Consider the following 26,955-nt stretch of genomic DNA (forward strand, 5'->3'; position numbering starts at 1 on the left):
TGCCTGAGGAAGGAGGTTTGGGACTAGATGATCTTTAAGGTCCCTTCCAGCTCCTTAACATTCTATGATTCTATGTTGTTTGCTTCCTTACACTATGCCCAGCCTTTCACTTTGTGCAAGCATGCTCAGTGGGTAGGATTTTCTCTCTTCTCCCTTGGCTAAAGCCTTTCAAATCTCTGGGAGTTCAGCATCAGAATGGCTTCATGAGTGGGAATGGTCTGATACAAGTGAGCCCATATGATAATCAATAGCAACAGATTGTGCCTGCACTGCCAGGGACGAGAACAGACTCTGTGACAAAGCTGGACTCCTTGCAGTGACACTGCTCATCCATCTTGCTAGAAAATACACCTCCATCTGCCTGCACACACAGATGCTGGTGCTGCCTCTCATCATCTCTCCCCAGGCCACATCCCAGGCCTGCAGTCAGGTGTCGCACTACAACACAAAATAATTCACACATTCACTTAAGATGCAAAAGATGGAAAAGGAAGGGAACTTTATTTCTAACTTTGCAATATATAGAATTCTAAAAGTGGATTGGAGGATGAAATTATCACCTCTCCAACCACACTGATCAAACTAACAGTCCATTAATTTTTTCTTCTCACAAAGAAGAATGTAAAACAATCATTATTTACATGAACATGCATGGAAAACTCCAGTGAAAATATGTAAACATCAGAAAGCATAAAAAAACTTTTAAAAGAACTTTAAAACTTTTAAAAAAGCAAGACAACAGTCAGGACCCTCAGGAGCAGGGCAATACCCCCTTGTACAAACTGGTCACATCAATGGCTATCAGCACAGTTTGCATCTGTTTCACCAGTGGGCCCAGCAGGAACACTGGAAATCACACCCAAAATGTCAGACACAAATTCTTTAGACATATTGGCTTATAATCCTCTTGGGGAGGGGGGGGGGCAGGGGAGGGGGGGAGAGGGGAAGGGTAATATAGCTTAAATACACCAGTAGAATGAAATTTTGTGGAAAAATACAAACCTATGTCATCTCTGAGCCATAAAAATAAGTTCATGAACTTTTTGTGAAGCATTGAATTTTGCTAAGCTTTAGAGAAAGACAAGACATGAGGTTATTTCTCCCAAAACTGTGATGTGCTCCTTTGTCTTAATAATCGCCTTTGTTTTTTGCCTATAAGAACCTGTGAGGGAATAGAGTCAGCTTCTTTACAAACATTTTACTTAACAGACTCCTTATTCAGCTCTAAGATTGCTATTTAAATACAGTGCAGTGGCTGGTGAGATGTCTCAAGGAGAGTCCCATTGTCCAGTTTATCATCAGGAGGATATCCACACAGAGACATGGAGGGGGTCAACATTTTGTTGGCAGCAGAAACCTGCAGATATGTTCTGCTTTAGCAAGAAAAATAAGAAGTGGTTTTACTTGGTTTCGACTGCCAAGAAACACAGATACTAAGAAACAAAGTGATACTCTTTTTCACAGCCAATCCTACTGGCACAAAGCCTGTTGCAGGAAACCACAGGCAGGATACCAACCACCTCCACTTCCACACAAACCTCTTTGGCCAAGGTTGCTCCTGCCTGTGCTCTCTTGCACAGCTGCTAGCACCACATCCTTTCTGACCAGCCCTAGCACAATAAAACTGCCAATTTGCTAATGGTAGACTGAATTCTCTCACCCGGATCATCAATAAAGATATTAAATAGGACTGGGTCCAACACAGGTCTCTGGGGGACACCACTAGTGACTGGATATGGCACCATTCATCATGACTCCCTGGGCCTGCCCATCCAGCCAGTTCTTAACACAGCAAAGAGTGCTCCTGTCCAAGCCTTGGGCTGCCAACTTATTATGGAAATTTGAACTCAAATGTGTGTTTCAGGATGGGTTCCAGGCTCTTCATTTGGGATATTGCTGCTTCTATAGACTGTGGTTATCCCAGGGCTGATGGCCAGGACTGAGAGGCAGAGCTCAGGAGGAATGGGAGGCCACCAAGATTCCAGGCTCACTGTGAGTGTTGTACCTGCCTTGTGAAACCCATGGGGCAAAAGTGGGAGCATTGGTCTCAGAGAATGATCCCAACCCAACAATATTTTCTTTAAAAATAGGATAAGAGATTCCTTGCCTCTTGAGGCTCTACAAAACTGAATTGGACAAGGGAATTCCTACTGACTTTTCACTTTACCTTGATCTTTTGTTTTATCCATGTCCTGGAAGAGTTTGCTACCATGCGCAGATTTCCTCTAAGGAAGACAAAAAGTTCATCCACCAGTACAGACTGCACTATCCAGAGCACACTTTTGCTTTGGACCAAGTCTATCTGCCAGTCATGACTTCTAGGACTTGCCCTATCCATCTCCTACCTGTGACTCCAAGGCTGTGCTCCAAGACAGGTACCAGTGATAGTTAGGGAAGGAGAAATGTTATCTATTGTGTTTAAATTTCCTTAAATTAAATGGCTGATCCATAAAACTTTCTGAAAAACTAAAGTCTGTTCTTGCCAGAAAAGGTCACCTGTGGGATTTTTTCTTCCTATCTCAATCTGGAACAAGAGATTGGCTAAGGAAGCAGCTACCAGATAAATTTAGTTTAGGGGAACAGAAATTTGTTTTACATGTCAATGTCTGTTGCCTGTGTAAGCCAGTCTGAAAAAATATCTAATTGTTAAAAAATGCCATCAGTGCATGCCTTATGATAGGGGGCTTCTGTCTACTGCACTCCCCTTGTCTCTTCCAATTACGATGAGATTAACCTCAGCTTGTCTGTGTAAATGCCAGGAATCTTCTTAAAGTGGGCTGTCTCAGCTACCTCTGCCTGGGGAGGAGGTAGAGCACAGAGTGGGGGCTGATGCAGCTCCTGCCAGTGGCTCTCTCTCCCTCCACTGACTGCAAAGTGAGCAGACAGCTTCTCCCACTCACTCCTTCAAATGCTCAGTTTGAAAATGAAAGAAACTGATGAATGATATGACCTTCAGCTAACAGAAGTCAAACTGAATTTTTAGAGAAAAAGAAAATTGAACTGGATAGCACTCATAGTATTGTTTCCCCATTTCTGTATTAGAATCTTTTTTTTAATATGATGCCCCAAGGCAAAGTAAAGCCCTGCTAGAAAATGAAGGTTTCTGGAGAAGCAGTTTTTCTGGACAAGAGTGAAATGAATGTTGAATACCTTGCTGAGTGCTCTTCAGAAGGACAGGAATGACTTTAAACTGTATTATGTGTTTTTCCTCTATTACTATTTGTCCTGACAACTAAAACTAGGGTAATTTCCACCTTTCAAACAACTTCTGCTCTCACTTGTACCATTACATATACATTGAAAACAGTTGCATGATTTGTATTTCTTGTGTGACACTGACATATTTTTTACCTGTTGACCCAATCAGATAATTATTTAGCTCTTTTGCATATATCTTAACTGAAAATCAGCTTTTCTTAATTGTAGAGTTGAAATGGGGAAGATAAAATACAGTAGAACAAAAATACAGGTTTTGATTTAAGGTGTTTTGCGGTAAAAATAAAAATATCTAAGTGCCTTAGGTTTCTGCAGGGTTCTCCTTACCATGACTGACCTGAGAGAGGGCTTCTCAGCTGGTACAAACATAATAACAAAGCATATATTCCTGATCAGCCATCCACAAGGTCTGATGCTTTGTAGGCTAGAGCCTCCATCTGTAATTCCATGGAGCCTGCAGCAGGTAAGATGGCATATGATGAATTAACATGTTTTGTGAAATGTGGCATTATTCAAGAGCTAACTTTGCAGCATTAAAAATCAACAAGAAACAAGTTACCTCAAAGAAGCATTTTCCTACATTCTCTGGAAATGCTGGACATAAAATCAGAGAGGGGACACATGTCCCCATGTAACCAAGCATTCCTCTGGTTCCTCCCAAAGTGCAAGACAGAGCCTTTTGAGTCAGGTGGGTAAGATGCCAAGGCTTATGGAAATTTGGAGATGGAAATAGCAAGAGTTCCTAACAGGGTTTCCAATCACAGCTGTCTGCCAGCATGAATCAAGTGCCTGCACACTCAGCATCAGTGTCCTTGGGGAAGATAGAGAAAAATAGAGACTGTTTGGACTGCAGAAATTATTTACCATCTACTATCATCTGAACTGTGAAGAAAATAGATGTGTTGGTACACTTCTTTATTTTGGTAGTTAACTGTTATCTGACATAATCTCAAAACACCTTTGTAAAATGGTGCTTTCTGTTTTGCAGGTATTGCTTAGCTCCTGACAACAAGCAGGAGGGTGAGCAAAGCTCCCCAGCAGATACCTGCTCTCTTAGCACTCTAACCACTGCCTAGCCTGCAGCAAGGGTGTGAAGAGCAGAATGGCATGATGTGATGAGGGACAGGACATGTGCAGGTCAGAATACTTCCCAGGCAGAGGCAGTGATCAGGGCTGAGGTCTTTGTGAGAAGGTTCCTGTGTCAGGGGCAGCAGCAATTGTGCTGTGATCAGGAGCAGCCCAGGAGCAGCCCTGCTGGCTCTCTAGCTCCTGGCCTATAGGCACACCTGCCCTGGGGCTTGCTGTCACTGAGTGCTCAGCACAAAAGGAGAGAGCAAGTGGTGAAGACACAGGTTAGTACTGTCATCTCATCCCTGGATTACTTTGATTATCCACAAAGAGGCTTCTCTGCTCCCTTAGGACAGCTGCTAAAGAGCAGCATACCCCAGGCCGAGCTGAAATAGGACACAGTGATGGTCAGGACCTCAATCTAAACTATTCATTGTTTAAGTGCTGTCTGTACTGTCTTGTAAAACCAGAAAGGGTGACTGCCTTTGCAAGGACTTGCCCTGCACCCCTGAAAACTGCAGCATTGTACAAACAAACATCCTTCCAGTTAGAATTGTGACTCTCATGGTAAATGTTCCAGGGCCACTTGCTGTCACAGTACTGAATCCTACACATCCCTTGCCTCCAAAACTCACTGATCACAACCCACTGGACAGATGGTCCCTATCCTGTGCTACCTGTGTCATGTTCTGGCTGACCTGAACCACTTACCCCCACGGATGGCATTAAATTCTGGCAGCCAGAAGTGCTCCCTGACAGGTTTTCCTGGTGTAGACATAGCTTTCCTGTCCTCCAAAGGCAGCATGTCTTTGTCTGGCTGTAACAGGTAGATTCTGCCTTCAATAATTAAAAAAGGAAAATGTCACTAGCACAGTTTTGGCCTGAGCTGTGGGGTTTCTTTGTTGCTACTCTGAAGGAACTCGGTGGCAGGTCTCTCACTGGCTTCAGTTAAAACAGGATCCAAACATGGTGATGCAGATAAGCCTTTTTCAAGTGTATTTAGACTTCAAATCACTGATCAGAAGTATGACTGATTTTTCTGTGCCTATTTTTAAGCTTAATTTCATAAAGAAATTAGGCTACTGTGACCCGATTGTATGCCATTTTCCCAGTCTCACTAACTTTTGATCCTGTTGGCCAGTTTCAACTCATCATCCACTTGGGATTAAATTCCTGCCTGAATAAAGACAGAGGGGCAGCACTCCCAGAAAAGGACTGTGATGTGATCTCTGCTCCAGTCACATCCCTGAGAATCATCAGGCCACACAGGTGCACAGAGCACTCAGCATGATGATGCTTCTACCACAGCTTTGAGATGTTTAGATATAAACATTTGAGATGTTTAGATACCAACAAAACTCAAGATAAAAATCTGTAAGAAACCTGGCTTTTCCTGCTCTTATTACCTACAGTTGTTGCTACAGGTACTGCTCAGCTTTTTAGGTTTACGCAGCGAAGAACTCTGGTGACCAAGAATCATCTATACAGTGAAGTGCTTAGGAGTTGGATACCACTCCAGAAAACTGAATAAACACTAGCATCTTTGAAAGTCTTGGCACCTGAGACATTTATATCAAAAAAAACAACGTGCATTCATATAGTAGAAATTTAGTAATTGAAAGTTATCACCAAACATTTTGCTTCAGAAATATCTGAGTTTCTGACTTCTTATGTAATTAAGATTTGAGTGCTTTGCCGTAAGTCTTTGGTATCTACCTGTCCATGTTCTAGTCACAAGAAGAAATGAGCCCTTTGTCTCCCCAAATGGCTAGTTTCACTGCTGCTTTTTCTGTCTTAAAACAGAAGCCTCCACAGTGGGAGTTTAGTTATTGAGTTGATTTCCACAAAAGATTTCATTTGATTTGTTACAGTCCTTTGAAGTAGCTGCTGGAGAACAGCACAAGATTTGCACAGACAAATGGATGAAGGCTATTATTTAGATGAAAACTACTCATATGAATACCCTAATGAAACCACTGTCTGTGAAATGGGTGACTACTTCACATTTAACATCTATCTCACTGCTGTTCTCTACATTCTGGTATTTTTCCTCAGTTTGCTAGGAAACACTTTGGTGTTATGGATCCTACTGAAATATGAAAACCTTACATCTTTAACAAACATCTTCATCATGAATCTCTGTATCTCTGATTTAGTCTTCTCCTGCATGCTGCCATTTTGGGTAGTGGACCAGTCCTTTGGATGGATTTTTGGTGAGTTCCTTTGCAAAGCATCAAATGCTATTTTCTCCATTGGCTACTACAGCGGTGTTTTCTTTTTGACTCTCATGACTATCCTGAGGTACTTGTTTGTCGTGAACCCCCTTTCAACTCTGAGATCCCAGACGCAATGCTGTGGTGTTCTGGTGTCCTTGGCTGTCTGGACTGTTAGCATCTTAATTGTGGTTCCTGAGGTGATTCACACCACAGTGCAAAAAGACTTGGAAGAGCACAGGTACTGTGATTATGAAGATGGGAACTGGAAAAAGGTAGACATTTATGTGAGAAATGTACTCTTCCTGTTTTCCTTTGGAGTAATCATATTCTGTTACTTCAAGATACTCATAATCCTGCTTAGAGCAAGATCTCGCAGAAAGCACAGAACTGTGAGACTCATCCTCATTATTGTGGTGGCTTTTTTCCTGTGCTGGGCACCCTACAACATCCTCAGCTTCCTGACTACTTTTCCACCACCTACCTGTCAGTACATGAAAGACTCCAGCCTCGCCTTTCACATCAGCCGTAAAATTGCTTTCTCCCACTGCTGCCTCAACCCTGTGCTCTATGTATTTGTTGGAGTGAAGTTCAAGAGGCATTTGGCACAGTTATGCAGCCTGTGTTTACACTGCAGCAATGGTCAAGCCTCCAGCCCAAGGACCTGCTATGAAGGCAAACTCCAGCATGAAGGAACATCCGTCTACTGAAGCAAGACCTAACTATTAGGACTAATCCTGAATGAACTTTCAGATTTTGCATGCTATGGATAGCCTCTAATTCTTAGAGGCACTTCCCTGTTTACTCTTTGCAAACATTCTGTGTATGGAAAATAACAAAGTGTATTTGCAGTGGGATAGAGAGATAAGAAGGCCAAGAAATTCTTTCACTGGCCTGAAAGTCTTAAGTTCACAATTTTTTGCACAGTTAGATGGATTTTTCTCTCACTTATACTCCCATTTGAAAATTTTTAAAAAATTGCTTTTCCTTTGGGCATTAAAACATCAGGTTTTAACATAAAAGTTGCTGCATATCTCTTTCTTACCTGACTTAAAATACTTGGATTGTATATAGCAATGGACACATAGGTATTTTTGTAAATTTTAATGCTTTTCAATGTTTAACAGTTTACTCATTGTTTGGTTTGGGTTTTTTTTGTTGTTGTTGTTTTTGGTTTTTTGGGGTTTTTTTTGTTTTGTTTTTTTTTAATGGGGGGTGATGTCTGTGGATTAGCTGTGCTGACAATAGCTACAAGACCTCAGAGTTTCTGAAGTTGTCAGGGCAAATGTTCTTTTATCTTCTGGTAGATAAATATATATAAAAATAACTTTGTGTAAAAGTAGCCTTTTGGGTCTGAAATGGAAATTTTGGAAGAGCCCTAGAAGGAACACAAGTTGTTAAACAGATACTTCACTAGAATGTCAGTTTTCCTTCTGTTACTGCTCTTTTCCAGTCTTTCAATATTATTTCAGATGATTGAAGCAGATCAACAGCTCATCTCCTGAGCCTAGCAGAGCATATTTGCTTCTAATTGGTCTTTCCCTCCTTTTCTCCCTTTGCCATGGTGCTGAGAAAAACTTAAAAACAGGTTATAGTGCAAGAACAAATGGCTTTTTAAATAGCAGGATAAAAATGGCTTGCTTTATTTGTAAAATTGATGTTTGGGGTTTTCTTTTGGTTTGGTTTTTTTGTTGTTTTGTGTTTGTTTTTTTTTAAGATGAACTGATATCCTTCTTCATTCTAGCTCAATATGTATTTTTAATCCCAGGCAGTGTAACGTATAGTACATACTCTAGTGTAGCTGTAATGTCTCTGTAAGTCCCTGTAAAACAGAATATTTAATTTCCCAGTATTTATATGGAAAGTCAAGGTAGTTTTGCAGTGGCACCAAGCAATGGTTTAGCAACAGTTCTAAGCAACAACTTGGCTTTTCGGGCATCTGTCTTAAAATATCTATGCTGTTTCCACTCTATTTCATTTGATCTCTAAAGATTATCTGGAGCAGACAGAAGATTCTTCACAGCTGCTGTGTAGTTTACGAAAAGGAGAAACTCAGATAGACCCATAATACAATATCCTATTTCTGACTATACCCAGAAGCAAGCATACCAAAGGAAAAGCATAAGAATGGGGTGAACATACATGAAATGGACCCATAGAGTCTTCCCAGGGCTTGCCCATAGGTTCTAGTTTGTTCTTCAGTTTAGTTGCCAGCACAAAGTGTTTGTATCATGTCCCTTATCATCAGATGCACCCTTCTGAACTGACCAGTCTCAGTATCTCACTTACTACAGTTAGTGCCTATAATGTAAAAAATTTAAAAGGGGACTCATTAATTCTACACGGTTCCAATTCACTTGTGCTCAGACAAACCATGGAAAGATAGAAGTTGACATTTTTTTCTGGCTGTGTTGGAGACCAGCCTTTGACTATTGCTTTCTGACAAGAAACATTTGAAATTAATGTGGCTTCAAAAGGCTTTGGGCTGGGGACTGAATACTGTTGATTATTGAAGAGATAAATTATTGAAGGGCAAATTAGTCCAATTTCTTCTATTCTAGTAAGACAGGACCATTTCACTGGTATCAGCAAATCTGCACAAGAGGAAAATACAGTAGCCATGAATACCAAGAAGGTCCTATGTACCTACATAATTTCAACAAGTTGTCATTCAATTCATTGTCCTAGAGCCACATGACCTTGAAATCTTTACTGTTCATATATTTTACATCTGTCTAAAACAAAGCTGAGAATTATAATAGAAACACAAAGTCTGAAATGATCCTGCTCTGCCCAGTTTTTAGTAAATTATGTAAATATATTTGTAACTTCAGCATATTTTGTTACAGTGTATCTGAGTATGTAAAAATAATTCTTGATATTACCCAACTGTATTGCTGCCATAACCAAAGTAATTCAGAATGTACATATGCTGCCTCCTGATATAATGAAGTAGTATTAATAAACATTCAGAAATCTTAATGGAATTCTACCCTGTGACTATTATTCTCAGACTCTGATAACTATCTATTAAGGTATTTTCAATTGAAGAAGTAATTGTGAATTTTCATAAGTTAATTTAACACTGAAGAGACTTCTGGAGGTGATTCACTGCTCTGTGCTGCTCACAGAAATTTTATCTTCCTGATCAGACAAGGTCACTCAGGGCTTTATCTGGTCAAACTGATAATCTGAAAAACAGGGACTCCATAACTCGTCTGAGTCTTTGTTGCAATGCTTAATAACTCTTATGGTGGATGTTTTTGCTTCCACATAAACAACATTTTTTTTGCTGTAAACTGGTGATGTTGCTTTTTCCTTGCTTTCTCTGTGTCTTCACATTAGAGAATGGAAAAGAGCCATCAGATCTCTCCTAAACCTTGTTTTTCCCTGGGGTTAAACATATCCCAGCCAATTTAGTGTCCTCATATGTGCTCCAACTCTCTGTCCATCTTGGTGATCCTTCACAGGGCTGACTTCAGTCAGTCAATGCCTCTTTCCTATAATGGTGGCCCCAAAATTAGATGCTGTACTGCAGGTCACGGGACCTGCAGTACTAAGACATTCTCAGTGACCACGAGAATATCAGGCAGAGTGGAATAAAGGTTTCCCTCAGCCCAATGTCAGCACAGGCCCATAAACAGTTAGTCTTCACTGCTGCAAGGCCATATACCTGCATTATGTTCAATTTTTTGTGCACTCAGAATCCAAGATCTTTTCTAGGAAAGCTGACTTCTAACCCTATGTTTAAGGAAACGCCCTCTTTCCACTAAAATAATTGATAATTTTGCTTCTGATCATAACCAGAGCAAGAATCAGATTCATAAATGGGTGGGTGCAATTTTGGCAAACCAAAACCTGTACTTCTTCACTGCCAAAAGTGTTTTCACTGAGAATACCTTCATTGAGGATACCTTCATATTCTCAATATTTTGAAATATTGAGTTTATTGAAATCATAAATAAAATTCTATTTTTTCTTCTCCTCATGGTTACTCTGCAGTTGAAAATACCCTTCCTCATCCAGTGAAGGAAAATACTGAGAAGGACAAAGAAAAGTGTGAGGGGTGGAATACTATCTCCATATTCAGGAACTGCTGAGGTAATGGAACCAAAACATATTTCAGTTTGTTTTATTCCTCCAAACAATGCTGCTTTCTTCCAACAAAGAGAAGCAAAATAATAATAAAAAAAAAGCTCTCCATCCCTGTGCCACCCATACCACCCATACAGATGTATATAACAGATAAAAGACTCTGTTTTATTTAAACTGCACGGTCCAGAGTTATTGTCTTGGCTCTCCCACAAGAACCAGCACCAAACCAGATAAAACTCTTGGTACCTACTTTGTCCACACAGGAGTGAAATGCAGCCAGCTCTGATTAGTGACAGCAACTAAACCTGATGTGCTCTGCTGGAAGTCAATCTCAGAAGCTGATCTGGTATTTAGCAGAATATTCTTTCAAACCCCTCAGCCACTTTGTCTAAAATGCCATATTTGCTTCTAGATGTTTTCCAGAGCTTTGCTGGTTCTTTTTATGTTGCCTACTCCCAGCTTTATACCTACTGACAATTATTTGTCCACCTATTCAAAACAGAATGCAAACAAGCAAAAAGTGCTTCCAAAGCTTTCTCCCCACAGTCACAGAAGGTTTCTGATGATGAACAGCAGCCTGTTGTTCAGTCTAGCTAAATGGTATGTTAATCCATTGAGGGTGACCAGGGCAACTGGGAGTTAGCTACCCTCATAAAATACCTCAAGTGCTAGTGGAAGCAAAGCCCTTCCAGTCATTATATAACATAAATTAACTATTGCAAAAAATTTAAAGAAAACATGTAGCTCATATACCAACATCAGACAGATTGAAGGAATGCATTGTATGGACACAGACACCATCATAAAACACTTATATATGGTACACAGGAGACCATTAAGCAGCAATTTAGTTGTTTTAGTTGATTGAGTTGGCTACCTCTATTATCTAGTGTAAAAACTTTTCCCAGCAAAGGCTTTCCTTTTGGTGGTGTGACTGACATTGCCTTTCCTGGCTAGTAAAACTGAAAATAATTCCCATCTAGCCCATCATCGTTTATGAAGAAGTTAATCAACAAATTTTATCAGTGTAAACATGCAGGAAAGCAACACGTGGAGCAGACAATGTGTTGTTTTTTTTTCTCTAGTGCAGCTTCCAAAAAGGAAAGATCTCTAACATCTTCTATTGCTAAAAAATGAAGAAATAGAGAAAATTCTAAGGAAGTGTCGATCAGCTACGGATCTAGTTGGAAACAGCATGTTTTTGTCTGAAGAAATTGATGTGTACATAAACAGGAAATAATTCAATAATTAACATCAATAATTAAATATTTCTGAAAGTAGCTTGTTACTACATAATTAAAAAGAGGAATAATCCATTCTAATTGATTGTTTTCAAGTGAAAAGTAGAATTCTACACAGACTTTTTGAAAATTTCTTAAATAAAATCCATTGCAGTGAAATTATATGGGATTTGATTTACCATGTATCTGATGACTCTGAGATTACTTTTGGAAGACACACAGTTGCCTAGAGATCAGTGGAAAACTAACTCATTTTCAGCAGATGCTCTTGGCACTGCTGCACGATTCAGCAAAGTGTGCCAAGAAAAGTAAGCCTGAAGGTTGCTTCCAAATGGTGTAAGACATCTCACTGCATTTCTCAAGTCATGTGCCTGCACCATGCATAGCCCTATAATCTGCTTTTGTAAGGGCACTAGAATGCTTTCAAGCTATTAAAAACCCAAATATTAGATGAAGATTAATCACCAAAACCTAAGGTCACTTAGTCATTCTTATATGTGAAGGATGAGGAAAACATGTCAGTGACTACGTACTACATGTATTTCCTCAAGACTCTTGAGAATTTGATGCTTTGATCTTCAGCTTAAACTGATGTCTATATGACGCTAAGTCACAAGCATTGTGGCAAGAACTGGTGACAAACTGCTTGCTCACAAGTTTAATTCTAAATATTTTATTTACCAAAGCAATATGGGGAAAAAAAAAAAAAAAGCAAAGGATGTTTTTCAAGTTTGCACTTCAAGTGCAAAACAAGAGTAGCCTATTTCAGGAACTGGGAAAGAAATGTCCTTTCAGAGAATCATATGCATTATGGGAGGGATAAAATCTGAAAAGAGGAAACAGCCTGCTTGTAGAAGGGACCTGGTGCTGGGAGTGTTAGGAACGCTGTGCTCTGTACCCCCCACACCCTGTTTCAGGAAGCAACCTCTTGTTCCAGTTTCACACCTGCTTTCTCCCAGTCTCTTACTTTATGTAAACATACTAATCTCTCCCTATGTCTTTCACATAGTCACAGAATCAATTAGGTTGGAAAGGACCTTTGAGATTGAGTCCAACCCATGACTAAACAAACATCACCCTATCCACGAGACCGTGGCACTGAGTGCCATGCCCATTCTTTCCTTTAATACCTCCAGGGATGGTGACTACACCTGCCCGGGCAGCCCACTCCAATGTCTAACCACCCTTTCCGTGAAGATATTCCTCCTAATGTCCAGCCTCAACCTCCCTTGGCACAGCTTGAGACTGTGTCGTCTCATCCCTTCAGTTCAGGGATGAGGATTTTCCTTTCATCAACTGGCAAGAGCAGAGATGGGAAATCCGCTGCGTACCACATTTACCATGCCTGACTTTCACATTTGCTTCAGTAGTCTGTGCAAAGAGCTTGATGATATGGAACAGTCCTAAAAGCAACAGCCAGTACTATATTTAAAAGTATTAAAACACACAACAAGAATTTATTAAGTTTTTTGTTTGTTTGTTTTTTGTTTTGGTTTGGTTTTTTTTTCAGTGGTGCCCAGCATCAGGCCGAGGAGCAATGACCATAAGCAAAAACACAGGGAAGTTTCACTTCGGCGTGAGGAAGAATTTTACGCTGAGGGTGGCAGAGCACTGAGCAGGCTGCCCAGGGAGGCCATGGAGTGTCCCTCTCTGGAGACATTCCAAACCCACCCGGACGCGTTCCTGCGTCACCTGCTCGAGGTGACTGCTCCAGAGTCCAGCCCAACCCTAACGACTCCGTGGTTCTGCGAAAAGCGCCCTTGCGTGAGGGCACCAGAAACACCAGCCTCCCCGAAAGAAAACCACCCCAGAGCCGAAAGCGACGATTTCTCCCCCAAAGCCGCTCCAAACCCCTCAGCTCTCCCCGCGGCGCTCCGTCCCCCCGCCTGCGGGCAGCCCCGGCGCTGCAGCCGGACCCCGCCCGGGCGCGGGGCGGCCCCTCGCGGCCTCACGGGAGTTGTAGTCGGGCGGGAGCGCCGGGGCCTCACCCGGGGCCGCCTCTGCGCGACATGGCGGCGGCGGCCGCGCAGGTACCGAGCGACCCCTCCCGCACAGCCCCGAGGGAGCGCGGCGGGGCCGGGGGCGGGGAGGTGGCGCCGGGCGGGGGGACCTGCCGGGGAGAGGGGGAAGTGACTTCGGCGGCATCCACTTGTTGCCTCGCCGAGCTCTGCTTCGAGGGGAGGAGCCCCGGCGGGGCGAGAGCTGCCGGGCGCCTTAGGGGGTGCCCAGGCCGGCTCTGCGGCGGGGTGAGCGCGGGCATGGCAGGGACACAGCAGCCCGGGGAGGGCGGGATGCTGGCTGTCATCGCCTGGATGTCCCCGTCCCTCAGGGCCACCACGTAGACGCAGTCCCCTGAAGTGTCAGTCGTGTCCCGCGGTGAGCGCTGGCTTTGGGCCGGCGTCAGCGCTGCCCTCTGTTTTCTGCCCTCCTGCAGCTGCAGGGGGAGCGGAGTCGCCCTGCTGGAAACCGAGCACCCGCCCGTGTCCGTGCCCTCACCCCGCTCTAAAGTGCTGACGGGCAAATATTTGCCGCGGCCCTAATCCCACTTTGCCCTTGTGTCGGCAAATCTCCGGCGGATGGACAGGGAGAGGGTTTTGCTGGCACACGGGGCGGCTGGCGCTGTCTCCAGAGCAGATGCCGAGTTTGCAGCCGGCCCTCCTCCTCCGGCTTATGTTGATCCTGGTAATCCCGAGTGAGCAAGGAGAAGGAAAAAACCCAGGGTTTTAGTGAAATGGTTGTCTGCTGCCTTTGGACACTGGATTCCACTCGGGCAGGGGTGCTGCGGTGGTGAGTCGGGCTGTGGAGGGGCTGTGCCGTGGTTTGGAAGCGGGTGAATCCCCCGGGGCTGCAGCTGCCCGAGCACAGGGCCCTGTTTTCTCTCCGGGTCACTGCATCCAGCCTGCTGCTGAGTTTTGCAGGGTTGGCTTGGCACACAGAGTTGGTCAGCTGTAGACTTCACCCCCCTGGTTTTGCCTGTCACTTGAAACCAAGCTTGAAGTTTTAAATCTGAAGTTGAAACAGATGGAGAAGTACCAGCCTTTGTTTCTTTAATGTTGAAGAGTGAAAGTGGATGATTTTATCCAGCTCTGACTTTGTATGCTCATGAAGGCAAGCTGGGATGAAACTTTCAGGGTAAAACACGTTCTCTGTTTGGTCAGTAGCATGGCAACGTGTTCTGTCTTACTGCCATGCAGTAGTGTGTTTTATGTTTTCCAGATTTTATGGTGTGCAAGGCAGTTTATTGGAGTCTTCCAATGATCCTCGTGGGAGTGCTTGAATTTAAAAAATGTTCCAGATGTTCCAAAGAGTGTTCCAGACATTCACATTTAGGTGACTGCACTGCAGTTGAAAAGTTGTATCTTAAGATACTGTGGTGCAAAACATCTGATAGTCAATTTTGCTCTGCTTGTTGTAGTATACATATGTAATATCTGTAATATATATATTTGACAGCATTTGTTATAAATCGGTTTCACTACTACTTCTCAAGAACCTGTTAGTTATGGAGCTGATTTCATGTATAAAGGAGTCTCTTACGTACAACATTAGATAACAGTGAAAGAGTGTATTATGTTTGCAGTCTCTCTCTCCACTGCTAGAGGGTTACATAAAAGGAATAGGAATTTGTCCTAACATCCTGGAGGCTAGCTTCCTCTAAGACTTGTTTGATGCATGATCAAGACCTAAAGAAACAACTAGGGAGAGAAAACTAGTCAAGATGTAGTCTGTAAAGTTGCAGAAATTATGCAGTAGACCCAAGGAAAATTAATGCTCAAAATTTTTTTAACTCAGATTGTTTGTTTTTCTTAGTTGATCATATTTAAAAATGAACAATTGTTTATCTGTCAGGTAAACATCAAACTCTTCTACTACTCTTTACATATTTTTGAGATTATTAAACTTAAGGGAACTGTAAGAGCCCTAAGTGTTTTTATTGTTACAGATTATCATTTTAATATATTTATTTATTTGTATTACTGTGTATTCATTTGGTTTTGCCAATGCAAGGACACTTCAGCAGCTTGTATCTAGTCTAGTTCATATTTTGATGTAGTAATTTCATTTTGTTCGTGGAGAGGTGGTTGTTTGGGTCCAAAAATTCACTGATAGTAATAATTTAAAATCCTTTGCCCAAATGTATTCTGAAGAAGGTTTTACAGTTTGTAACACTGGTAGAAAGAGGAGAACTTTTTATGCAAAGTGCCTGGATCTCAGTGCAAGCACAGGACCTCGACTTGTATGCCCTTCCTTTGGTTTAATACTTTTGCCCATGTTGGTATTCTGTGTTAGTTGGTGGTATAGTTACCTCAGAAGATATTTACAAACAGTTAACCCCTGAATGAGTCCTGCTGGAAAGAAGGATGAAGACAGGAAAGGTCTTGCTACTGCTACAAGCCAGTTTAGGTTTCGGAAGTGAGCTGGTTGGATCGGGATATCCCAAATAACTGGGCTCATGCCAAGCCTGCGTCATCTGTGAGCCTGTCTCCTCCCAGCCACCCAGCATGACAGTCTCAAACAGCCTCTTCTCCGAATGCTTCTAAATCTTTGGGATTTGTAACTCTGAAATTTCCCCTTCCCCCCAAAATGGTGGCCTTCACAGGAAAATTCACAAGAAAATAAAAGAGGGAGAGAGGAAACACTCCGTTCTTCCTGCTACAGAGGAAGGAAAACAAGATCTCTTTCTGTTGACTCTGGGCAGCATGACTCACTCAGTGGCCTGTCAGTTTGGGTTGTCTCAGCCTGGTTTTTGCTTGCCTCACCCTCTATGTGGTCTACATGTGTGTGGTCAAAACCTGTAATTTTCAGTGTTGCAAATTGGTATTTCACTGGGAATCATATATAGGTCAGGAGTTATTCTGGGGAGCTGCTGGCTGTAGGAGGACACATGAGGTGCTACAAGTGGGCAAGACCCAACACCCATCTGCCAGACTTCCCAAAACCATTAGCTGGAGGAAGCCTTTTCAAGTACTTCTGAAACCTCAGCTTGGAGGGACAGTGTGCAACAGTAGATACAAAGGTAAAAAGTGCTGCTAAGGAAAGGTTGCATTAAAAGCCAGGATGTAATGGTTGTTGGTTTTAACTATCCTAAAGTCTCAGATGTGGCTGAGACACTTCAGTCAAGCCAGGCTTGCTGAGCAAGCTAATATGGCTCAGAGACCAATTTTGGTGACCTGAAAAATAAGAGATTTCTTGACATCTCCAAGTTTGTATGATGAGCGAATTGAGTGTCATGAATCGCCAAATGCTCCTTTGCAGCTGGAAGTCCTCTGGTGTTTCTATTTCTGTAGGTATCTACATGGTGCTCCTCAGAGTAGCACCTGAATGTCATGTGCCTGGCTTGAAGAATGTGTAAGGCTTTTAAATGGTTGTATGACTTGTAGAGAGAAAGAGTGGATTTTGTGGCAGGGAGGGACACAGGGAGAATTGTTTAGAATGAGATCATGAAGGGGGAAAAAATCTTTTTCACTTTTGAATGAATCCTGTCTTTTCAGCTCACCATACAGGTACTGAGACAGCAGGGGTACCTTCACCCAAGGAGAATGAAATAGGATGTGAGCAGTGTGAAGCAAGTCTCTGGGAGAGGTATGGTTTGGTTAATTGATAGATGTAGCATTTCTGACATGGGGCATGTCCTAAGGGAAAAGGGCAGAGAAGTTTGTTAAAAGCTATACTTGTAAAATTCTTGTTATCAGAAGAGAGCTCTTCTCTTTGTAAACGACTGCTTCCTCAAACAGGGAAGTTCTGTCATCATGAGATAGGGCTGAGACAAGGTTGTCTTTGTGAGATATGTACTAGGTCATCCCTGTGGTGTTGTTTGCAGAAAGTGGTCATTTGAGTTCATGTTGTTCTACAGTTATTGATGTGAAAGAATATCAGAGACAAAACAATATTCTTCAAGTCAGGAATCTGTGTCCCTGGTCTGGTGCATGTGTCCTGTTTGGCAAAGTACAGTGTAAGGTTTTAAAAGGTTTCAAGCCAGGTGTTAGAGTGGAGATCCAGTTTGGTGGGTGCAGCATTAAAAAATTTGTTTAGGTGCTAGCTTTTCCACTCAAGGTTAAAAATTAACTCAGTCTCATGGAGTTTTTATCGTGCTACTATATACTCTTGTATGTTGCCTAGTTTTGATCTTTTTCTGAGAAGGGGTTGCAAATACAGGGAATAGGGATAGAATGTAGGTCAGTTATCCATAGAATAGAGAAGATTGCTCAAAAAAACTTTTAAAACTTTACTAATTCTTTTGTGTCAGTCTCTTCTGTCAGGCTAGGATTACAAGCAGTATTTTATGAATGTCAATAGTTTGTGTTCTTATGCTGTAAAATGCAAATATTCCTAGAGCACAAGAGCCTTCCCACAAAAAGGCTTTACTGTACGGAGTCCTTAACAATAAAAATACTCATTTTCTGCCAAGCATTTGTGACATGTGAATGTTTTTATGCTTTTCATCTAGTTGCTCTCTTCTGCTATGTTACGATTCTCTGAGAATTTGTTTTTCTGGACATATGTTTTTTGGAAGATGTTTTTTATTGCTAGTTGTTTATATTCCTGAACCATGTTTTTGTCACTGAAATGTGAAATTTTATTGGTGTGGAAAATGCAGGGGAATGATAATTTGAAAAGAAAATCTCACTTCTCGGAATGGAAACCATAGTTGTCTTTCAGGCTGTGACTGCCTTTTGCTTTCAATCCTTCTGTTTAATATAGTCCAGTATGTGTTTTTATCACATACAAAGTCACATATCTTTGTATGTAGTGTTAAAGCATAAAGGGTTGAGTTGCCCTATAAAAAGCACGTGTGCATGACAGAAGAATCATGCTGTCTTTTTTTACTTCAGACCCTTACTCCCAGCAAATAGCTCTTCAGCTTTATGGATGTGCAGCTCTATGTGCCTGCATGGTACAAAATGAGAAAGGCTGCAGCACAGGTGCTGTGAATTTCACTGGGGCTCTGTGCTGCAACAAAGTAGTTTTTTTCAGAAAATTACTGGAATTAAATTATTTAACTAAATCAGTGCTTTTACAGTTCTGAGAGTTAGGGGCATTTTTTTCCCAGATCTTCCTTCATCTTTGCCATGAGATTTGCATTCAGTGTGTCTTGTAGCCAGCTGAATGACCAGGTAGGTTGTTGGGGGATTTTCCCATTGTGTGCCTTGCACTTATCAGTCAGTATCTGCTTTTATAGAATATATCATGTTCACCCTACACAAAGGAATAATGCAGTTAAAGTTGTGACTCACAAACATAGGATTTGTCTCAGTATACTCACTTGCCTTTTTTGATTCATATAGAATGTTAGAAAAGACATAGGATTGTAGGCACCAAATAATTAAATGTCTTGTGATAACATCTGGGGCCATGTGATGAAGTGCCCTTGTTTGGAACTACTAGATCAGAGTAACCATATTAACAAGAAATATTTTCCATAAGCAGTAGAAAGTAATGGATCTTGGTTTCCAATGACTATTTTTTGCAGATCTGATTTACTGTTTATCTGAATTACACCAAATCTGCAGTGTGAGCTCTCCTCTTACTGCACACTGAAAACACACTTGGATGGAGAGTGGATTCTCTGGTATAATCCTATAATGAAGGTCTCACTGTAGCATTTTTAACAATGCAGAGACACTTTGCTCATGGACATCCTCCTTGCTTCCTGTTTTCATTGCACATGGAGAAGTAGTATGTTGAAGATGGCTACCTTCTGTCAAGGTTGGCTAAAACTGACCAATTAATAAAAAAATAAAAATCTAGCTGTTGGAGATGCAAACATGATGTAAAAAATGAAGATAATTTTATAGACTCAAATTAAATATGGGTCATTGTAGCTACTTCATTAACCAGTTTAATTACAGTCATTATACTTTGTTGCCTGTTTTATATGTGTCTCACTCCTCTTCAGGTAAATCTTTCCTTTTCCTGTATGTGGGCTATTTCCTTTCTACTTCTTTCTTTAATCTCCAGGATATCCTCCTCTGTAAAGAAGATTGCCACCCCCACACTAGCACTTATGCCAACAGGGAAGGCAGAAATCACCTTCAGAGATGAGCAGGCATGGCCCAGGAGTTCTGGTGGGAGGGACTGGTGGCATGCCCTGCCTTGCCTCCTCTGTGCCAGGTCCTTAGTGTAGCTGTGCTGATTTCATTGCAGCTCAACAGTTCTGGGCAAGTTAATGCCATCAGCCTTAGTCCAGTGCTGTTATATAAGAGGTAACAATGCATCATCCAAAAAGCTCTCAACCCACAGCAGGTCACTCGTGCCTGAGGAATGTATCATGCTGTTTTCACAAAGCAGATGTTTACTTTTGGATAGGAAATGCTGAAGGAACAGGGAATTCTGGTGCAACTAAAGAATTCTGGGCAAAATGTTCTGTGATCAGGAAGGACTAGATCAGGTGTTTACAGAAGCTCTTTGTATTTTGAAACCTTGGGAAACCAGTTAAGGATATTGTCAATTTTCTTTGCCATAGGAGGTGAGAGCTCTGCGCCTTTCTGTGGGGTGACTGTTTTCTAAGAACACCTCTGGAAGGACCACGGAGGGGATTAGAATCTTTCTCCCCATTTTGTAGAAGAGAAGGCAATTAGAAGAAGTTTCAGCATATTTGCCCTATGCCATAGCCCAGGTCAAAAGATCATCTTTTGGGAAGAGTAGGGGATAAATGCATGTCTCATCCATGGGAGCTGATGCAAGGAAGAGGGAAGCTGTGAGACCTTGCTCCAGGTATTAAAAGGTGACAGGGAGTAGGCAGAGGAGTGGGCTGTGCATCGTTATGCCTCCAGCTGAGTTGTGGTTTCTTTTCAGGGTTCTCACATTCTACCTAGGAGATCCAAACAGGAATAAAGTTGTGCATTTTGAGCTGCTTTGGCACAGCAAGATCAACCCACTGGGAGCACGGAGCCTTCTCTTGCACTGTGCCACTGAGCTGTCGTGCACCCCGTAGTCATGTGTTTGTGGCTTCTGGGCATACACACTGATTTAAACAGTGCTAGTGGGTCTGGGGAAACTCTGAACAGCCTTAGTCCTCTTCCAGTGAATGTCTGCTTGTGCTCCCTGCTGGGAATTAGCACTTGACAAGGTTCTGTGCTGTGCCTGGCTGCCATAGGATGCCCAGTGTCCCACTCCCTGCTGGTTATTGCAAAATAAAGGCTCAATTTGCAACTTCCTGTTCTCTCTGTAGATACCAGCAGTTGGTCTGGTCATGTTTTCCTGGCATGCCTCTTCCAAAGCCTTTGTGTCTCTGGAGCTTTGAATGGGAGCTTATTCTGGCCTTTGAGAAGCACAGGCAGGACCCCCTTGTTGGTCCTTGCTCTTTTCCCTCTTTGCCTGAGGAAAAGCAGTTGGTTTGGCCACGCCTTTTGGCTTCTATTGCCCACAGGGTGCAAGCTTCTCACTTCAGCTCCTTTCTGTAACAGTTGCCAAAGTGAACAGATAGGCTGATATTACTGTGAGTGCTTAGAAAAGGAAACTTTAAGTTGCTGATTTTGTTACTCTTGATCTTTTTTCAGTAGTACCCAAAGTCAGCAAGTTGCCAGTTTGCCAGGAAGTGTGGTACTTTGTATGGTCTTTGGGTAGCATTGAGATAAGAATCTTGGGTATGTCACATTGTTGATTTAAGGTAAAAAACTGTGTTTAGCACCACAGGTCATGTGGTCTATGCTGTTCTGGTCTTCTGTCCCTGAAGCAACTGGTTATGGTGGGGATTTTGCAGGCAAAAGCCTTTCCCCAGACAGCACATGGTCTACATGACACTTATGTCATAACATAACACTTGTGTCATAACATAACAACTGTCATCAAAACATGGAAATGGAAACTAGCATGTGAGTACAGGTATGCAGAGAAACTCAAGAGTTAACCTAGTTTCAGCCTTCTCTTTATACTTAATGTTTTTCTGTCTCAATGGCTTTCTTAATGTTTGCTTTGTTTCAAACAGTAAATAATTAGGATCACATTGAGATCACTTCACCACCTTAATATATGGGGTAGGAAGGATGATCTGTTTTAATTTAGACACCTACTTCAGCCATGCCAATGTTGCTCTTTTGGGAGTGAAAGAAGGGAAAGAGAAAGGAGATATAGTAATGTGACCTAATCAGATTAGATTCAAATGTTTGCAAGATTTTAATTACAACTTCATTTCATTGTAGTTCAGCTTAAATCATAACAAAAGCACTGATGTGTAACAGCAGTTTTTCTAAAGTTTCAGTACTTTGGGTGTTGTCTTTGCTTGAAACTTTGGCTGTACCTCTCCAGACAGAATTTGGAATAGCCTTTCAACAGGATGCTTAGTATACTAAGTTTCCTATGTAGTTTCTATGTGGCTTTTTTCTTTGAATGGTTGTTCCCAGATTGGCGTTGGAAAGATTTCATCCCCAGGCATGCTTGTTTTAGTGAAGCGTTTGAGGGTTTTAATTAATTTTGCCTTAAGAAAGATTTTCTGTGAGTGCCAAGTATAACTCATCCTAAGCAAAGAAGGTGGTGCAAGGTATGTTGATCCAGTCAGGCATGCTGTAACAGATCTTAAAATAAAGTGGTGTTATCTTACATGTGTAGGGAACAGTGGGTTCTGAGAAGGGTTTGAGAGGTGCTCCTTGTGCTAAAATCACACTCCAGTGCTAAATATTCAAATAGCTCTTGCATATTAAAAATATGCTCCAATGTCAGAGAGTCAAGCATATATCATTTTTGACTCCTTGGCTCGTGCCTGCTCTGTGTCTTGAAAGTCCTTCTGAAATGGAAAAGTTGTCTTATCTTTTTACTCTACAGCCTGTAGGGAAGATCTGGCAGAGGGTTTGGGGAGGGAAAATCACGTGTCATTGGAATCTCTCTCAGAGTCACAAGATAGATTGAGTGAAATGCCAGCTAGAGATGAGCTGTGTCGTAACTCCAGCCAGAGAAAATTGCTCTCTGAGGTTTGCTTAGTTGTTTTGAAAGATATAATTGAAGAAATAACCAAAATGGAAAGTGAAAACTAGAAGAAAATATTAAGGAGATTCCTGGAAAATGGTTGGACTTGGAATTCATTACTCAACAGGATTGAAAATGCCAAAGCACCTCTTTTCTACTTATTTGAGCTGATAAAGACTTTAATTTTATTTTTGATTTTTACAATTGCAGGTATCACAGAGAAAAATAATCAGCGTCAACCCAATGGTCTTCAAGGATATGAACTCTGCTGTTTTTATCTAGATGGATGAAAAGTTTAACAGCCCAGAAGGGGAATTGCTTTTGTTTCCAAGATGGCAGCAACGAGTGGTGAAAGCCAGCTGCAGCGGATTATCAGAGACTTGCAAGGTACAGTGAATGTCATGCTGACAGATATGTTCTGGAGGCTGGGCTGCATCCTCCAGGGTTTAGATAACAGAGAGCAGGAGTTGTGTTTTCTATTGTGTATCTCTTTCCTGGAGCATTGTAGCAACAAAATTCAAGGTGTGCAGTCTGACTGATTTTTTTTGTGAGACAAGTGCTGTACTTCCTTCAGAACACTGAATTCTTAAATTCTGTAAATTTAAATATACAGGAGGGAAAAAAAAGTTCTACAGTTTAAAGAAAGGGGTGTGTGAGGTGTGCATTATGAACTAATACTTTTATCAGCATGCATAGAGCTGTGCTGCTACAAGACTTCATGTGAAGTAAGGAGAAAGGGCCTAAAATTCAGCCTTCCTTAATGGGAAGCTGGTGTGGAGTTGCTGCTAATGTGGGAAGGGAAAAAAACAGGAGGCCAAACCTAGCTGGGAAAGGAGACCCAGATGAAGGGTGCTGGAGAATTACACCTGTTGTTCTTGCTGCTGTGGAACCTGTCTTCCACTAGAAGTAGCCAACTTCATTGAAACAGTTCTGTTGTGTACAGAATTGGTATCAGATTCATAACAGTTTTTCTGCACTCTTTCTGTCCTAATCAACTGCCTATCCCAAGGTTCTGATATTTTTCCTTTTAATTTTTATTAAATAAAGGGTATATGCACCAAACCTGAAAATCTACCTCTTCCTGCAACATAAAAAAGGAGATCTATGTGACTACTAACTAGAAGAAATTTTTATTTGCAAAGGGTTATTGAGTGGGACTGGGAGCTAAAGCTCTCTCAGTCACCTGAAATAAATATGAGACCAAGGGGAAAGCAAGCTCAAAACCAGTAATTTCTCATGCTGAGAAGTACATCCTTTTGGGGCTTGAGTGTTCAGGGAGATAATAAAGTGTATTTTGACTTGAGATTTCCTTACTGACTATAGGTGTACATTTCAGGGAAGAGGAGGTGCCATTTGCTTATTTTTTATGCAAATTATTTTTTAATTTGTGTTCGTAACCAGTACCAGCTGAACCTTCCTGAATAAAGCATGGAGAAGATAAATGTGCTGACTGAACGACTGTTCTCGTGTTACTGATCCCCTTTAGCAGATTACATGCTTTGTCCTTTCTAATCAGAATTCTGTTTGTCCTGTGGAAATACCTTAATGTGCACATGAGACAGCAAAAAGTTATTTCTCTTCCCTCTGCTGAGGCAGCAATTAGCAGTTGTCTATTAGCAGGTTTTGCTAAGTGTCAGAAGTGCTAGGTGTGTTTTTAAGAAATAATCCATACAACAGATTGATGCGGTTTGAACTCCTGTTTTCTTATAGGTTGTCTCAAATAGCAAGCTTATAATTTTTTCATACTGTCGTACAGACATTTCAGCTAAAAGAAAATGTGTCTACATGCAGAATGTCCATGAAGAAAGCATTTATGTAGTTGTTTATGGATTCGGTGCTTTATGTCCTTTGCATTAGTTAACTAATTTGGTGTCTTATTTTATAGATGCAGTGACTGAATTAAGTAAAGAATTTAAAGAAGGAGGTGAACCGATCACAGATGACAGTGTCAACTTGCAAAAATTTTCCTACAAGCTTGAGTACCTCTTACAGGTAAAATGTGATTTGTGTCATTTGTAATCTACCAGCAAAGCTCAGCCTTATTTTCTCTTGCTGACTCTTCTGTATGTGAAGTTTAACTCAAATAACTATGAATATCCAATTGAGTCTCTCTATTTTATTTTGGTATGTTTAATAAGACGACTGAAATATCTGCTGCCTATTATACTTATTTCAAGTGAAAATAAATGTAATCAAAAGGCAGTGCTGGAAGTTTACTGAGGAGTGTAAGGCATTTCTGTATTGATCTGAAAGATCTGAGTTTCATTTGAAAGATATAACTTGCCAAATTTTCCTCAAAAAACTGTGGTAATGATATCTTGACATTTTAATGCAAAATAAATACTGGATGTGAATAATTTATAGACTTTTCAGCAATTTCTCTTTGGAAAGTTTTTTTTGTTGTTGTTGTATGGAAGGCTTGAGACAAAAGGCTTATTTTTAATCTGGAGTACTGCTTTTTATCCACCCTTAAGGTTTAAGTAAAAGAAGACACTTCTGGGCAAACTGAAATTCTTGCATAGTATGGTGTCCACATATACCATAATCATGCCACTGATTGCAGCAAATGCTAATTTGCAACAAATGCTAATCTAGCCTTAATCTAGGCAAGGGATTGCAGAGCAAAAGCTGGAAAATCCTTTAGGATTTGAGTGTTCCAAGGTGCAGTCCATACCCTTGCTGCATTGCTGCTCTGGACATGATTTAGCTAGAGCAGGTTTTTCTGATACATACATGTGTGCTACTGCCACTCTTATTGGAGGTCTCTCCGCAGCTGGTTGTCGGTGCCTTGCTCTTGAACAGCTGCTGCATCTGCTGCCAGTCTTTGTCTCAGGAGTTTTGAATGGATGTCTGTATTTTAAAGAGATCCAGAACATTATTATCTCTTACTGTCAGTTAAGTAGCTTTTGTAACTGCTGGATTGCATCAGTACAGTGCAGTGTCTCTTTCCTTTGTGAATGCATTGGCTAAAGCTAAGGGGAGACATGAAAGCACATGCTGCTGGGAGAGGAACAGGACTCCAAGTAGGTATATGTAAGTATATTTCTATTGCAATTTTGCTCATTGTATTTTGTTTTCCTGGTTTTAGTTTGACCAGAAAGAAAAAAGCACATTGCTGGGGAACAGAAAAGATTACTGGGATTATTTCTGTGATTGTCTGGCAAAAATCAAAGGAGCTAACGATGGAATCCGCTTTGTCAAGTCTATTACAGAAGTAAGTATATCAGTTAAGCATCAGAACATGTGGTTAATGTTCTGCCATGTTTTTTCAGAGAGGGATAACAAACTAAAAAAAAAAATACACTTCTTTTAACAGATAGCCAAAAAAGGGATTTTTTTTTTTCTAATTTTTACGTGAAGTATAAAAATGCAAGATGGCTCTTTTTACTAGGGCACTATATTATGTAGGATTAGAAAGCCTGACTCCTGTTTCAAAGAGCACTTACACAAGTGAATGGACCTGTTTTTCTCTGGTTGTGCCCTGCATTTTCATAAATTTAAAGCCATTTTCTCTAAAAAGAAATGAAAAATTAAGTCAAGGGTAGAGCATGCCATCTTCAGCAAATCGTGGTAGGATTTGGCTCTAAGTGTAAGGTGAAAGCTTCACCATATTTGACTTTTCTTAAGACTTTTTTAACCGGTCCATAGAGTTGGGGAGGACTGACTAGGAGCAACAGTTTCATCTTCTGTCTGAACTCTGTTCCTCTGTGTGAAATAGCATGATGAAATGATTAGGGATGATTGTCATCATTCCCTTGGGTAAACTGTCAAGAACAGCACGAAAAGCCTTGTTCCTATTAGATTTAGATTAGTAATAAAAGCTTAATCTTGTAAAAAACACATTATGTCTTCAGCTCAATGCGTGGGTGAAATAAAAGCTGTGAGAAACTTTCTGTGTTGATCCTGTCTGAGTCTTTAGAATTATTTGGAAAGATTTTTGTAGTGGATAGAAGAGACAGTGGTGTGGTGATTGCAGGTTTCTCTGAAAAGGAGGCTGTGCTGTAGTCTTCAGCAATCTGTTGCCTGTGACATCACCTGCATATTGCCACATGTAAAGACTGCTCTGCTTTTTCCTTCTTCAGTACCTCTGGCTGTTAAATTGTTAGGGTCAGAAATTATAGTTTGGAAGTAGAATATTTTCTACTTCACTTTATGTGCAGCCATAGAAATTAGCTTGTGGAAGGCTTCTTTAATCTTTATTAACTTCTGGCTTAGAAATA

At 41.2% G+C, this 26,955-nt stretch overlaps 2 protein-coding genes across 13 annotated transcripts in view; both read left to right on the plus strand.

The window, feature by feature from the left end:
* The first annotated feature begins 902 nt into the window (after positions 1 to 902).
* Positions 903 to 9,484, plus strand: XCR1 (X-C motif chemokine receptor 1). Its single transcript, XM_085573301.1, has one exon. The coding sequence runs from the start codon at positions 6,203 to 6,205 to the stop codon at positions 7,205 to 7,207; it is 1,005 nt and encodes a 334-aa protein (XP_085429427.1). The 5' UTR covers positions 903 to 6,202; the 3' UTR covers positions 7,208 to 9,484.
* A 4,223-nt stretch (positions 9,485 to 13,707) lies between these two features.
* The window catches only part of FYCO1 (FYVE and coiled-coil domain autophagy adaptor 1), a 45,410-nt gene continuing 32,162 nt past the window's right edge, over positions 13,708 to 26,955 (plus strand). For 4 of the 12 annotated variants that reach the window (XM_021531258.4, XM_085573286.1, XM_085573289.1 and 1 more), the window contains exons 1-4: positions 13,708 to 13,863; positions 22,946 to 23,122; positions 24,621 to 24,727; positions 25,824 to 25,949. In XM_021531258.4, the coding sequence (XP_021386933.3) occupies positions 23,068 to 23,122; positions 24,621 to 24,727; positions 25,824 to 25,949 (288 nt within the window). In that variant the 5' untranslated portion in view covers positions 13,708 to 13,863; positions 22,946 to 23,067. Of the gene's footprint in view, positions 13,864 to 14,164; positions 14,621 to 14,671; positions 14,966 to 17,325; positions 17,417 to 21,102; positions 22,570 to 22,597; positions 22,835 to 22,945; positions 23,123 to 24,620; positions 24,728 to 25,823; positions 25,950 to 26,955 lie in introns of those variants that run through there. The other 8 variants (XM_021531260.4, XM_085573287.1, XM_085573282.1 and 5 more) reach the window with 8 other exon arrangements.

The sequence above is a fragment of the Lonchura striata genome, chromosome 2 (assembly GCF_050655825.1).
Source record: "Lonchura striata isolate lonStrDom1 chromosome 2, ASM5065582v1, whole genome shotgun sequence".
NCBI classification, from domain to species: Eukaryota; Metazoa; Chordata; class Aves; order Passeriformes; family Estrildidae; genus Lonchura; species Lonchura striata.